The sequence below is a fragment of the Aphelocoma coerulescens genome (genome assembly GCF_041296385.1).
Source record: "Aphelocoma coerulescens isolate FSJ_1873_10779 chromosome Z unlocalized genomic scaffold, UR_Acoe_1.0 ChrZ, whole genome shotgun sequence".
Classification (NCBI taxonomy): Eukaryota; Metazoa; Chordata; class Aves; order Passeriformes; family Corvidae; genus Aphelocoma; species Aphelocoma coerulescens.
This window is the reverse complement of record NW_027184085.1, coordinates 61,549,605-61,564,123: the sequence shown is the minus strand read 5'-3', so window position 1 is coordinate 61,564,123 and position 14,519 is coordinate 61,549,605. Positions and strand designations below refer to the sequence as shown.

At 37.1% G+C, this 14,519-nt stretch overlaps 1 protein-coding gene across 1 annotated transcript in view; it reads right to left on the bottom strand.

The window, feature by feature from the left end:
• Positions 1-218: 218 nt before the first annotated feature.
• Positions 219-14,519, bottom strand: part of GDA (guanine deaminase) — a 29,215-nt gene continuing 14,914 nt past the window's right edge. The window contains exons 8-14 of the mRNA XM_069001514.1: positions 14,097-14,204; positions 11,871-11,968; positions 11,224-11,291; positions 10,620-10,766; positions 8,286-8,404; positions 7,440-7,467; positions 219-6,749 (exon numbers count right to left, since the gene is read on the bottom strand). Coding sequence (XP_068857615.1) covers positions 6,679-6,749; positions 7,440-7,467; positions 8,286-8,404; positions 10,620-10,766; positions 11,224-11,291; positions 11,871-11,968; positions 14,097-14,204 — 639 coding nt within the window. The 3' untranslated portion in view covers positions 219-6,678. The remainder of the gene's footprint in view (positions 6,750-7,439; positions 7,468-8,285; positions 8,405-10,619; positions 10,767-11,223; positions 11,292-11,870; positions 11,969-14,096; positions 14,205-14,519) is intronic.

The following is a 14,519-nucleotide window of genomic DNA, read 5'->3' as shown; positions in this document are numbered from 1 at the left end:
ATAAAGATACATCAAAAGCTGTAAGAGTTTTGAATCTGAATAAAGAGCCCCTAAAATAACATACATACTAAGCACAGTTTGCAAACTCCTGTGATGGGGCGTTGCCCAGGCTCCCCAGCAAACAGGGTATGTTGCTGTGTATTTCGGCCTTCGCTGTTTATTTGTCAGCTTGTCAGCTTTCTCTCTTCTCAAAAGTCAGACACAGAAAGAGACAAGGGTTGGTGTAAACACAAGGCCTCTTTATTTTGTTCAACAGTACGACTTCCTATTTAGCATGACCAAAACCAAGCAGAAAAGTGGAAATCGCACATACCATTTCTCCTAACACATTGTTCTTCCTTGAAACTGCACAAGTACAAAAGGAAGGATAAATTCAACAACATTAACTCCAGTTAGGCATTTTCACATAAACCAGAGCTTATGCACAACAGGTGACAAGCAGACAAATCAGCATCAGAAAAACTTACTCCAGCAAGATGTGAACTCTCCTTTGGGAAAAGAAAATCTGTCTTGAAGCAAGGGATGCACACATCCTCAGATAAGGAGCACGTACTAATGCTTTCTAAAAGCTTCATCAGTAGAAGTTGTTAGAGGAGTACACAACCCAGCTCCAAAAAACAAGGCCAGACAGGATGCTATTTACAGCCTTCAGCTGTCACTAACACTGGCCCCTTCTCCTGCAGGCTTATCTCCAGGGAGTTTTTTGTACCTAAATGTGCCTAGGAGCCCTTGGCTAAGGAAAGCCAAGGTGGTGGTGACTTAAATGCAGATCACAGTAAAACATTTTTATGTGTTTATCAGCTGCTCACAGTTTATGTCCTAGCCTTGACTGACGTTAATTGTTACGAGTTCACTCAAGTCATTAAGCCAAATCATTGCGTCTAAGAGCTGTGCAAACATAATAACATCTACAAGGTGGGACAAATATTTTGGGTTGAATCATTAGGCAGGCTGGTGTAAGATTGCCCTTTGTCCTTATCCCTCTCCCAGCTCCACTACTTTAGCATAGTTATTTTCAAACTAAGACTAAATCTATGAGAAACCACAAACCAATGCCAGAACTAAAGCTAACACACACTTCTGAGTCATGGCAGGGTAAAGAAGTGAGGGTCTAGGCATGGCTATTGCATTCACTGCTATAGAAGTGACTGCCTCTGCAGAAGCCACAAGGGACCTTCTTGGTTGGAGCAGACTGATTCTGGTCATTTTCTAAGAAAGAATTTCCACTGAAGTTTCCAGGAAACTGCCTCCCAAAAACATTGCTCAGCCTTTCCACATAAACTAATAGTTCTATTAACTTTAAACAACAGATTGTTGTTAATGTTACTGATATCCTTTTGGCTTCCCAAGAATTGTTTTTGTCGACATTGTTACTCATTTTCATACCTTGCAGATGTCATTTGCTGGTTAAGAGAAGCATGAGTTTTTGCACTTACAGTGCAAGGGCTTAAAAACCCCACAGCTTTAAGCCAAAGTCCTAGTATCTAGAAGTTCAATGTTAGATACATATGATTGTGTAATTTAAAATGTGCTGTGGTCTCAGCAATGAGCTTCATTTCTACACAATCTGATACCTAAAACAATTTGTATTCAGTCACTTCAGTCACACCAGATTCTGTGTCCTGTTCTGGACTCAGTTATCACTGCATCACCAGGCACATGACAGGGAATGATGTCTGGGGCATGCAGGAACAGATATTCTTCACTGGGACCAGACTAATTCAGCCTCTGTCCTGGCCGGTGCTAAATGTTTTACAAGACAGGTGTACATAAAACATAATGTGCCCCTTACATTATGTTTCTTCTGGAGCCATTGCAGGTAATTTTTGATTTAAATCTTGAAGCAGAGGTCTTAAAGTTGTGAAGAGCTTCATAATTATGCCATTAGCAGGTATTTGGGCTTGTATTGTTAAGCACGTACGGAACTGCTTTGGAAACCTGGTCAGGTTTTGGACCTCAGTGACTTTTAGAAGGAATGACATCCATGACTTAACAGAATGTCACCTGAGAATGTATCTTCTTTTCTGAGCATTTCCCATCTAAAATTCCTCTGACATATCACCTTCTTTTTATGAGTTCCTCTGACCTATCTCCTTTCTACTTTGCAGTATTTTGTGTTCCACTACCACACTTCTGCAAATGTCTTCATACTTCCCTGTCCTTGAGGACAGTGCTATGTAGGGCCAGGAGCTGGACATGATGATCTTTGAGGGTCCCTTCCAACTCAGCTTATTCTGTGACTCTACACTATAATTTTACAGGTGAGTTGACTCCTAACACATACCGGGCTGCAAATAAAGCAGCACCATTTATTCATAAAAATCCAGAACTTTAAAAGATGTCCACCTGACCATCTCTCATGGATTGTTATTGGAAATTCTTAAAATAATATTTTTAAACAGCTAGGCTGAGTAATGACATTAGTATCTTTTCCTTTTAAAACTGGGATATTCTTTGAAAGAACTTGGGCTTTTTGTTTTTCAAAACTTATGTATCTTTTTAAAATGAATAATCAATAATAACTATGTTCTCTTTTGCTCAATAAAACTTTAGATATTTAACAATACCTTTTGCTAACTTGCACCACACTATCTTAATTATATTCTAAAAAATTCTATTTATCTGCACTTTTTTTTACATTAAATGTTACTCTCCAAGTTCATAAAACCATTATAATTTTTTCATTCATGAGTGTATAATCAGGCACAGACTTTTAGACAGGGTAATTTTAAAGTTCCCTTTTTTAAAAGAAAGTTGACTTACTGAAAATTTCAGTACAGTGAAAAAATACACTTTTTTTTCCCCTACAAAATCTTAGGACTGCACAAAAAATACAGCATAAATATAAACATTAGGCCAAGGCAACATTTTAAAGTGCAGAACTCCACTTGCCACACATGAATAATTCAAATAATGCTGCATAATGCATTGGCAGTTCTTACTAGTATTTCAAAACCTAAAGTGACACAATGAGATCAACATATAACAGTAATTCAAATACATTCTATTTATAATAAATAAGTGCTCATCTGACCATACAGCACAGTAAGCATATTGTCCCAACAAGCAAGCTCTACACAAATAGCCTTTTTCTTCCTTTGTCTGAATGGTATGCTACCATTGAACATAAAGACATATTAGGAAAGAAAGATCTCATCCACCATCTGGTAAGAGAACTCGTGGGGAGAGACATCTGGAATCTGTTGCATGTGCATTTTTCCAGAGGTTTTATCTTAAATCAGTCATTTTATACTGTCATATGTGTCAATTTATACTGACTGAAAATTATCCCTTTATTTTCTTCCACATACTCATATCCCCTTAATGTTCAGTTGTCTCATTTTAACTTGTTTTTGTTTCTTTCTTTCTGTTTTCGTTATGTTTGTTTGTTTTCTTGTATTTTTTTTTTTTGTGGTGAGGTGGTTAGGGAAAAGGGAGGAAGGTGGAAGAAGGTTGCTTCAATTTGTATTCAGCTACTAAGTTCTATGATGAACTTAGAGGGAGAATAGTTCAAGTTCTAGCCTCCATTGGCATTTTGGTTTGAGACAATAGTGTTGTTCTGAATTCCCAATCATTCTCCCTAATTGAACTTTGATTCAGTTTGCAGGGTGGTTTTGGCATACAAGAATGAAGTCCTTTTGGAGGAAACTACACTGAAAACTCAGCTGCCTTCCAAATATACTCATCTCTAAAAGAGACACTGAGAATCTGAACCCATTACTTGGCCTGCTTCAAAGTGCACATGCAGTATGGGCATCTATCCAAGGAAACGGGATATATGTCGTCCTGAGCTGCATGTGGTGTAGATGTGTGAGTCTCAGCAATAACTTGTCACTGATCCTCCTCCACTGTAACAAGTATCTTGGCAATCTACACACAGGCAGAGGGTCCCAAGGACTAAAACTTCACAGTGGGATCCTTAGTGACTTTCCCAAAATTACGTCAGAGAAATCTGACTACTACGTTCTCTGTATGACCTAAAACCTTAAAACTTCTGTGCATAAGCAATCTTCCACTGAACAAGATTTTGGGACTGCCTCAGATGACTCCACTTAACTTTTCTGGCAGTGCATTTTTTTGTCCATTCAATTCTAATTAAGATGTTGCTGTCAAAAGACCCTCACAGTTTATTTATTGTATGAATTCCTCTACTGGCCTCTTCAAACATCAAATTCAGACTTCTTTCCTTTATGCCTAAGCACCTCGGCATTTAAGGTAATCCTATCCATCTTGGTCCTCCCTCCTCCTGGTCAAAAGGTGAGTTCCTACCTTGTCCCTGAATTTAACAAGAGTCAAACTGCTCGTGACACAGTAAAAATTCAGATACAAAGCTCACTGGCAGCAGTTATCCTAGAGAGTCCCTTTGTAACTGGGCCAGCAGTGTAGTCCTGAACTTGTTAAAGTTTTAGTGTGTTCCTGGTTTTTAAATAAGCAACCTGTCCATCCTCAAAAGTATTTTAAGAAGAATCTGAATCCCTTTCTTAAAAACACCCAAAAATAATGGGAAAACAATTAAGTCAGAGACAGTTAAGACTACCACTAAAATAAAAGCATTGACTTAATTCATAGCTCTGGAGGCAAAGAAGTAGGGCACTAGCATACATTGTACACAAGGCTGTGTGATCTTTCTCCACCACAGGAAAGCCAAAGCTGAAAACCATGTAATTTCCTAAAAATAGTTTCAAACAGTAACTGGGAGGATTAAAACATGTGTCTCACAGATCTTTGGTTTTGAAATGTGAAATTTGGTCAATTAAATTCATGTCAAAATTCATGAGAAAAAATGCTCCCTGAATCAGGAAACCAAGTGAAAGAGCTGAAGATTGTTACTTGCTGAACAAGTGTGCTACTGTGTAGGTGATCGGGACACATGAAAAACATAATGGTTGAGAAAACACCCTGATGGAATGTGTAAATCTTAATCCTTAGATCTTGACTCCTAAAGCCTTAGAAGTCTTTGAACCTAATGGGTAGGAAGGCTGTACCTCGGCAAGCAGTGGCACAGTGCAGCAACCTGGAAGATACCTGAGTGAACTCTCAGTGAGCGGCTGCATCCAGGTGATGTCTGCAAGACATCTCCTGGTTATTCCCTGCTGTTTGGTATGGCCCCTCAGCTTTGGCAAAAAAACCACACTGAACAGACTGTACTGCTTTAAGTGCCCAAATTAGCTGTTACTCTTCCCCTTGATGCTATGCTGTCTCATGTAGGTGTAATCATAACAATACAATAAGCTCTGAAAATGCTTTTAAAATCAGAACATTATGAGTGACGTTAGGCCAAGCACTCTGTCAGAAGTAGACATAAAGTGAAACTTTGGTGCAGTGACTTCCCTTGTTTTGTGAACAGAGGTAAGTCCTATATCCCCAGGCAGTGAGATAAAAGTGCGAAACAAGGCTTAGTGAAATCAAAGAAGCTTGCAGCAGGCCTTAAAACCATATTCAACACATGTTTACAGTATCTAAATACAATACTGGTCTCTAATGACCCTGAAATTAAAGCTTACATCCTTTGTGTTGCAAAAACATAATAAAGAAATAAGAAGTAATCCCCTCCTCAAACAAATATCACAAAAAAAAAAAAGGGCTCTGATAAAAAGCAGGGAAATATGCCTTTTTAGGAAAGGAAGTCACACAGATTTCCAAAACAAAAAAGGCATATTTTTTACCTGGAATCCTGGAATTGTACAGGGCTGGAATTATGGCTGCCACATTGAAAGACACAAAGAGCACATGAAAGCTGAGCTGCTTTTTTCAGTGATGATTTTCACCTCAAGTCAAAGGTGGTACTGGCCAGAAAGAGACCATTTCTCATGGAAATTTTTTAAATGCACTCACTTCCCTTGCAGAAAGGAGAAGGGACATCATCATCCTGTCTGAACAGTCAGGAGCAAATGAGTTTGGGAAGATTCTGCAGGATGCTGAACTAGATGAAGCACTCCCTCTAGTCCAGAAAACCCTCTTTATTTGTTTGCCATTGTATAGCCTGCAGAGATATCTTAGTGCCTGCTTCTAATAAACAAAAGTTTCATTCAGCCGTTACTCAGATCAAGGTAATTCAATGGACTGCCTGACTACAAATGACAATTCTGAACTCTTTGATAAGGATCCTTATTTATTTATAAACACACACATCTTACTTAATTCCTCTTTAAAAATAATGTTTTAAATTAAATATTTTTTTTTTAAAAAAGCTCCTGGGAAAAACTGAAAACTGCTCTACATTCTCCAAAATGACACTAATTTTTCCATACTTGACAATAATACTATGGAAATTGCATTCTTCTATGATATCCATTACCTGGACCATCAATTTACAAGCAGTGGGGGTTTTTAAAATTCCTATAGACAATGAGCATCTCATTGTTCCACATAGTGCTTCCTATACTATTATTTAACAGAACAGCAGGTGTCCTCTTTAAATAAGGTATTTCTCAAATCCCCATTAATGCACAAATGCTATTTTTACAGAGATATTTAAATAGCCATTCCTTCTAGAACGATGAAAATTTTGGTACAGTAATTCTCAAGAGGTCTAACAAAATTTTCAATGTTTTCAAATTTTATAACATTATCCAAAAGAGAGGTGTCATTCCTGATGATCAGGCACTGTGTTTAAACAATCTTTTCCAAATCAGATGCAGAATGATCAGCAGAGTATTTTGCAAAAGGGAAATGGATTTATACAGAGCTTGAAAAAGGAACCACTTGCTTTCCAGCCACATACACTTCAGAAATATTCCGATCATCACCTGAAATAACATGGTCAAAACAGAGATTTGCACATAAATACATGCACTGATTTAATTAATGAAAATTATGCAGTCCACAAAATCCGTTTTGGAACACATCATTTGCAATGACCTTTTCCTAGAACTAAGAAAGTCCATTTGGAGAGAAATAGCCAGGGCTACCAAAAAGATCAATAAATGTTTTTGCAACCCATGCTTTTTTAAAAAAATAAACATAGCATTCAGCTTCTGGAATACTAGAATGGATTTTCCATATATTCAGTAGATCCAAACCCCAAAAATATTATGTATCTGTACAGAAAATGATTTGTTGCACAGTATCTGAGCAAGAAAGCTGGTCTGACCCCAAAAAGGCAAAGGTCTAGGTAGAGCATGACACAGCTGTGGCCAGAGCTGGCACCAGGCACCTCAACATCACAACACAGAGGCAGTGCAGCCCCAGTCCGGACACTGCCTGGGCATATTTACAGATAAATATAAGTAAATTTTTATTTATTAATGTAAAATAATAATACTAGTTATCAGGCACATGTTAATGTTTATATAAGAGTTGAATAAATATATTTTATTACTGAAAACAAATGTATACTTACTTATATATAAATACGTTTATGTTAAACCCAGCATTAATTGAGATAATGTTTGATGTAGGAAATGAGAATTCTACCTGAGTTGAAAATCAAAACATACCTAGATACAGGAACTTCTGGAGAGTGTCCTATAGAAAAATGGGAGAAAACAATTCAGAAAGCAGTACTGTTGTCCGAGATCATAATTATTTGAAGCTTGAAAGAACAGATAAATCAGTTCTCCTAAATATTTCTAGTAACAGTGAAATCAAAACTTAACATACATCATCTACGTTTTGAAAATAAAATTTAAACATTTTTAAAGTCCTAAGGACCAGTAACTGACCTTAAAAGGTTTAGATTTAAACTGAAAAATAATAGTTTTTACAGAACTGGAATGGTTTCCAGGCAGTCTGGCTACATCAGACTGGCTGCTCTTAATTATCTTTTTAGTCAGAGAAGATTTTTGTATGAGAAGGTGTTTCCGTACCATAAAGCCAACACTGCTTTAATGCTAACATAAAAACTGTGCTTTTAACTCAAATTGGCTATCTTGAGTGCTTGCTTCATTTTTTAACAGCAATATAGAAAAGGCAACATAACCTTCCTCTGGCAACAGGTTGCCATTGTTCAGCCTGAACTCTTGACTAAAACTAAATTGCTTTTTCTTGTCTGCCATTTGTCACTGCAAACAGATAACTCTAATTGTCTTCTTGGGCTGATAAAACATGCATTAAAAACATTACATGCATTTTTGCTCATGGTGTTATGGAACTGTCACTGGGGTCAGCAAGATTCTGAAGAAAAGCAAGCATGGAACCTCTAGGCTGAAGCACAGACAGCAGGGGTGTAGTACACCAATTCCTGTCACCAGAATAACTCTCAAGAGGTTTTTTTCTGTCTGTATTGCAGACCTGCCCCACAGCATTTCCATTAACTTTTTGATGATCAATCCTGTTCTGATTACCTCAAAATCATCAGCAGAGAACAAGTCAAAGGGGCTATCTGAAGCCTTTGTGTTGATTAGCAGTGCATCAAATTCTTTGCCCACCTCAAAGTTTCCAATCACATCATCTAGTCCTAGAGCTGAGGAAGAAAACAAGTTCACAAACACGTCTTCAGCACCAACCTCTTTCCACCACGTAGACATACCTGGCAACTTACTTGAAATATTCAGAAAACAAACAAGAATTTAGATGATTATGAGGAAAAACCCAAAACAAAATTGAATACTGAGTATGTTATCACCTGAGTTCTTAAGAAACTTAAGAAACAATTGGTTATATCGCAAAAATATTCAAACTACAAACAGGGTAATGAAATAAGTCAGAGAAACTGTAAAGTATATAATAACACTCACCTTGCTAAGGCAGTATTAGATTGCATTTTTTAAACAGTTTAAGCAACTTTGAAAGGTTGTATAGGCCTATTAAAATAGTAATATATAGTAAAATGATAATAAAAGAAGTGTCCAGTGAGGATAACTAATTGTAATTAGCAGGAAGAAAGAATAGTATGGCATGGAAAAATAATCACAGCCAGATCTGAAGGTCTCATATCTACCTGTAAGGCTTGGCTTGTGGTCTATTATTTAGCTTTGTTTTTTCAAAGTTTCATTACAACCACAGGTCTCAGGTCCACAGGTCCTAAAAACTTATATACTCATCTTCAGGAACTGAGTGCTTGCAAGTGCTTAGAATACCTAAAAAGAGGCCTTTGTGTCTCTTTAGAAATAAATTAGGATGGTTTTAAGTTGTAGAAAGTATCTTTGAATTAAATGGGTTTTTCCAATACTCTGAAATTAAGTTATCAAAGAGCATAATATCTACAAATAAGTTGTACATTTATTTTCAGATTGCTCTGACAAAGGAACCTCAGTCTTCATTGAAGTTTGTGAGTGGCAGGAATATCACAGTATCTTAAAGACATTCAAACTTCTACAAATTATGAAATATTTGATTACCTGCTACTTTCAACTAAAATGATCTCATATTCCTTCAGGTTTTTGAGCTGAATGCAATTTTTAGATTAAACACAAGAGGGTGACAAGTGTTTAGGAGTCTTAACAAAGCAAATTATTTCAACAAAAGAACCACTCATTTAAAATTCTGCTACTAAAATTTTCACTTTCAGTCTCCAAGCTACTGAAAGCTTGTAGAAGTAATATATATTCTACCTTTAAAAGTAATTCAGTAAGGATAAACCAGCTTAAAATAAATATACAGAACTAACACTTTACTAAAGAAGCCTAATATAGAAAAAGCACAAGAGTAGCTGGGAAGGGAAACCACATAGGAGTTCGGGATTTTTATAAGTCTTCCTTTCTGTGTCTCAGCTAGTTTGTTCTCACACTTTGTGGAACAGTATATATTGCAGGAAAAAGAACACTTTTTGTTCCCTGCTCATCTTCTCTCTTCTCTACTTCCCCCATTGCACTCTTCAGGAATTCAAATACAGTCCCGACAAGACCTGTTCGGTCACATTTTCACTACATCTTTCAAACTTCCATTAATAATTCCCAATGGAGCTTTTTGGCAGCTACGGAGAGGCTGCACTGAAAAGATTTGGGACTCATGCTTTAGCAGGTAGTAAGCTCATTTCTGCTAACTGAAACAGTAATAGGTTTTCCCTTATGTGTGGATTTCCTCTCTGCTAAATCATACCGGCTCCACTAAAACATTTTTAATTGCATATATTTGTATGTGCACACTGATCATAAGAAAACTGGTTATCCAAAACTGGATAACCCACATACTATATGACTGTATTCTGCAGATGCAACTGCGTTTTGAACAACCATGGTGGATAGCCTGTTTAAATTTTCTGGTTTTCCCTGAGGGAGGAGTGATTTGCATGATGTTTTGATTTGTGACAAACTGCCTCGCTAACAGCTCAAAAATCACAAGCAAAATTAGAAACTGATGACAAATAGAATGCATGATTTTACAGTAATTGCAGTTTTTCTTCTAGGTGATGGTTGCTGAGAAAACAAATTTCCAGCTGGTACAATAAATAGACAACCACTTACAACCTTATCACTAAGAAGTCTCAGGATCTTTGCAAAGCAAATGTACAACCTGAAAAGCCATTAAGATTTTATTATTAAACTCTCAAGAGTAATAGAGTACTCTTCTCTAAAAAGCCTAGTATGGGTATGAGAGACTGAAAGATTATCTCTGCCCACCAGTTAGACTTCACTCTGGCACCAGAAAATCCATGAAATCTCCCATGAAGACAGGGAGAAATATAATAAAAAAGGGTTGTAGCTCTCTGTGTCCACTCTAAAAAATTTTCTTCTTACCTTGGCTTCCTCCCAGAGTGGCAAGCTGAAAAGCTTCTTCAAGGGTTAGTCCTGTTTCATTCACTTTATTGATCTGAAGGCTATTAGATGCCATCATTGTTTTCCTTATAGCATCAAGCATAGAAGCTGAATATCCACCAGCAACATCTAGAAGGGATCAGACTTTTAGAAACAAGCTTTGGGTATAATTCTCCATGTTAAATTTCTATAAGCTTTAATTCAAAGGTCTGAAGAGACATATGTGGTAAACTGAACAAGTTCTGCTGCTAAGCACTGTCTCTGAAGGCATAATTCCCAATAAACATGCTCTCACACACACTCAAGTGAACAGAACACAACAAAAAAACAGAGAACTGCAAAGTTGTTATTCAAGCCCTGTTTAAGCTCACAATAGCAACAAAACTCTTCACTAATTTTTTGTATTCTTTTTAAACAGTTTTGGACCAACCCTAGATTTCAATACTCTAGACTTCCATACTCTAGTGGGGAAAACAAAGGAGGACCAAAAGTTGGAGACTTGCTGATTTTTAAATATGAACAGGTGGATGTTTTTGTATCTCCCAGTGGTTTCCAGAAGAAACCACTTCTACAGCAAACTACTAACCTGTGCCAAGACCAAGCTTCACATTGTGTTCAAGAACCTTTCGCACATTTAAAACACCGCTGCGCAACCTGGATTGGAAAAAGAAACACATTGTGTGTGATGCATGCAGAAAAAGTTCAGGAAGAGCAAGGCTGCAGAGCCATTTTATGACAAAGATTCTCCCTTAATGTCTGCAAGATCTGGTTTATTATTTATTCTGGCTGGATACCATGCAGTATCTCATGTCTGCTCAATAGAAAGATTATATAGCCCATTCCCCCAAAACATTAACACACTTCAGGGGGGGAAGGGAGATGCCTTGAATCTACTACTGACAAAACAGTCAAAAGAAACAAACTTTTAGAAAAGAAATATTGATATGGATATGGATATAGATAGATTAGATATAGATATAGATATAGATATAGATATAGATATAGATATAGATATAGAGCCAATAACTGAACTGAAAGACCGCAAATGAGTCCAGAGCATGCTATGCAGAAGTGGATGATGAATGGTCACATTCAATCCAGTATGTCATTGATGGTGTAATGAGGTATCATATAAATAGCTTTGCAATGGTAGCATCAACTCAGGGTACTACATGATCAACAGCTTTATTTAATTATACACCATTCTTACTTTATTTTTTTTTTTTAACTTACGAAAAGTTAGAATTGGGGCAATGTGAAATTGCAGCTCCACGAAGACTAAAAAGTTTCAGCTCTTCTTCAGAAAGATGACAGGCATGAGCCATGACTGTCTAAAGAAAAAGAGAATCACCAGTTTACTCAATACTGCATTTACTTCTGTGGCTGTGAGTTTTGCTGCACTGCTTTAAATAGCCAAAAAGGACACATGTTACCATCAAGTGAAAGTAATGCACTTCTTGAATGAAACTCTTAAAATCCACATGGGAAAAACTGATTAACTTCAGTGTGCCTGACATGTCATTCCTTCAGCTTTTTTTTCATTTTTTCAATATAAGAATACAGGGTGCTTGCTCTTGCAGTGACTGCTGTGACCAAAGACCTTCAACGAACAAAAGCAAGAATCCCTCAATTGTCCTAGTGCTGTAGCAACCTTACAATTTATATTTAGCTGACACAGAGACTAAGTACTGGGGCTAGGAATACATCAGATACAATGGAAGGTGTATGTACTCTTAGCATGCTTCCTATTGGCTCTCTAAAGCTTTGCACCAGGGAGAGAGAGAGATACTAAATATTCTTTAAGTAAAATAATCTAATTTTTTATGCAACTGATAAATTAGTTTTATTTCTTAGCCTACATAGCTGACTTCAAAAATAAGTTCACAAGCAAAATATAGAGGTACAGGATAGGATAATTTAATAGTACATAAAACAATTACTTCCGCACAAATCTAATTGGCATTACCTCATATGCCAAATGCCCACTGAAAGAGAAGAGCAAGGGCTCAGTTAGATCTTGCAATCTGGACATAAAATTGAGAATGGCACGGAGACAGTTTCCACTGAGCATCTCCTAATAGCACTATACCCCTCCCATCTCTACTTATCAAGTTCAATGTAGCTGAAAAGACAAGGAGAATAGCCACATCTTCAGTTATATGGTAGCTGCTGAAGCATCTACCTTCCTGCAAATCTGTATTGTTTTTTTAAAAAGAAAGAAATATTTCAGCAACATCTCCAAAAAAACCCTGCTTTAGAAACACTTAAAAAAATTGACTTGCTGTCTCAGTTTGGGTGGATGGGGAGACAATATCTGAGGTTCTGTTACACCTGTGTTTAATAGAATGCTTTCCCGAACAACCAGGAGCCTGACTCCAGAAGGCACCAGTAATCATGATTTTTCGTGACCATTTTCACTTGTGTGCGTAAAAGTCTGCAGAATTAAGACCTATGCTTTTGCAGCATGAATATGCTCTTTAGAACACTAACACCCACAATCCAAATCAGTATGCAAAGGACTGTGCAAGAAAACAAAGGTTAATGCTGTGTACATACTTCTGTAGTCCATATTGATTTTTCAAGCAAAAAGGACAGAAAACAAGTGATGTGTTGGGGTTCAATTTCAAACACAGAAATGGGAGTTCAATAGCTAATTCCCAGGGAGTTGCCAGCTGCCCCTTGTGCCTCAGAAAATTCTCTCCTAAATTTTTTAATTAACTTGACTGATATTTAAGTATTCTGACTTTAGTTGGGTTGTTCATATTCACTTCTGCATGGGCACCCCACTGTCTAATAACATGTGCCTTGGCACTCCAACCTGTAATTACTGTGGGCAGCTATATTACATTTATCTCACCAGCATAAACCATTAATGAATTTCAACTCTTCAGGCTAGTGTGCCTCTCAAAGCTTGGTAGAATCAGCTGGTAAAATGAGATGAGAGTGCTTTTGGATAGTCAGAGCAGTAAAGTGCACTTGTCTGCAAGTGAGGTTGATGCTCAGAACTCAACACAGAGGGTTGCTTCTCCAAAGGAAAAAAATGAAGTTGGTGCTACCATAACACCACAGAAGAAATCTTCAGGCAAACCAGTGTGCAAAAACAGGATAATATCCTTGGAATATAAGGATAACTGAGTACTGTCCAAGAATTACCAGTTCCTACAATACCAGTTACCTAGTCTTCTAATCCCATTGCCCTAATTCTTTTTGGAGCCTTTGGAAAACAGATCAGGGAGCGTAAAATATGTTTATTTTTCATCTCCCCTAAAATACTTAGGAACAGTGTGGGCTTGTTTAAAGATCCAACACTTTAACAGAGAACATAAAACAAATTTACTTTCCCCCAGATGTCACTGACCTTCAAAGAACAAAACAGATTTTTCAGGTAAATACAGTAAACCATCATATTCTCTACATGGATTAATGTAAGTTATGGTGGGGAAATTTTTATGTGGCTACCTTGCTGGTTAGCAGCTTGTTTTTATCATACAATTCGGTGTAATTCTGGTAGGCAGGAAACATGTTCTCCACAAGTTTGACTTCTTCTTCGTTCTCGCTTATGTGACTCTGCAATAAGAAAATGCATAGCAGCTAGTCCTTTAAACAGCACTGAACCTGACATTACAACCTTCTGAGCAATCTACTGGTGCTAAACATACATTCATAGAAACTAGTGTTTGTAAAGCCTATAGTTAGATGTACTCCTTGGATTTCTTTTTTCATCAGACCCAAAGAAGTTTCCATGGGACCCAAAGAAGTAGCTCCATTTGTTCCTTTAAAAGGGATAAGAGATGGTACACATGTCCATCCCAATAGTGTGGTGACACAATGGCCCACTTACTTTTTGGAAAATGTTAAAATAATAGCTAAAATAACACATGA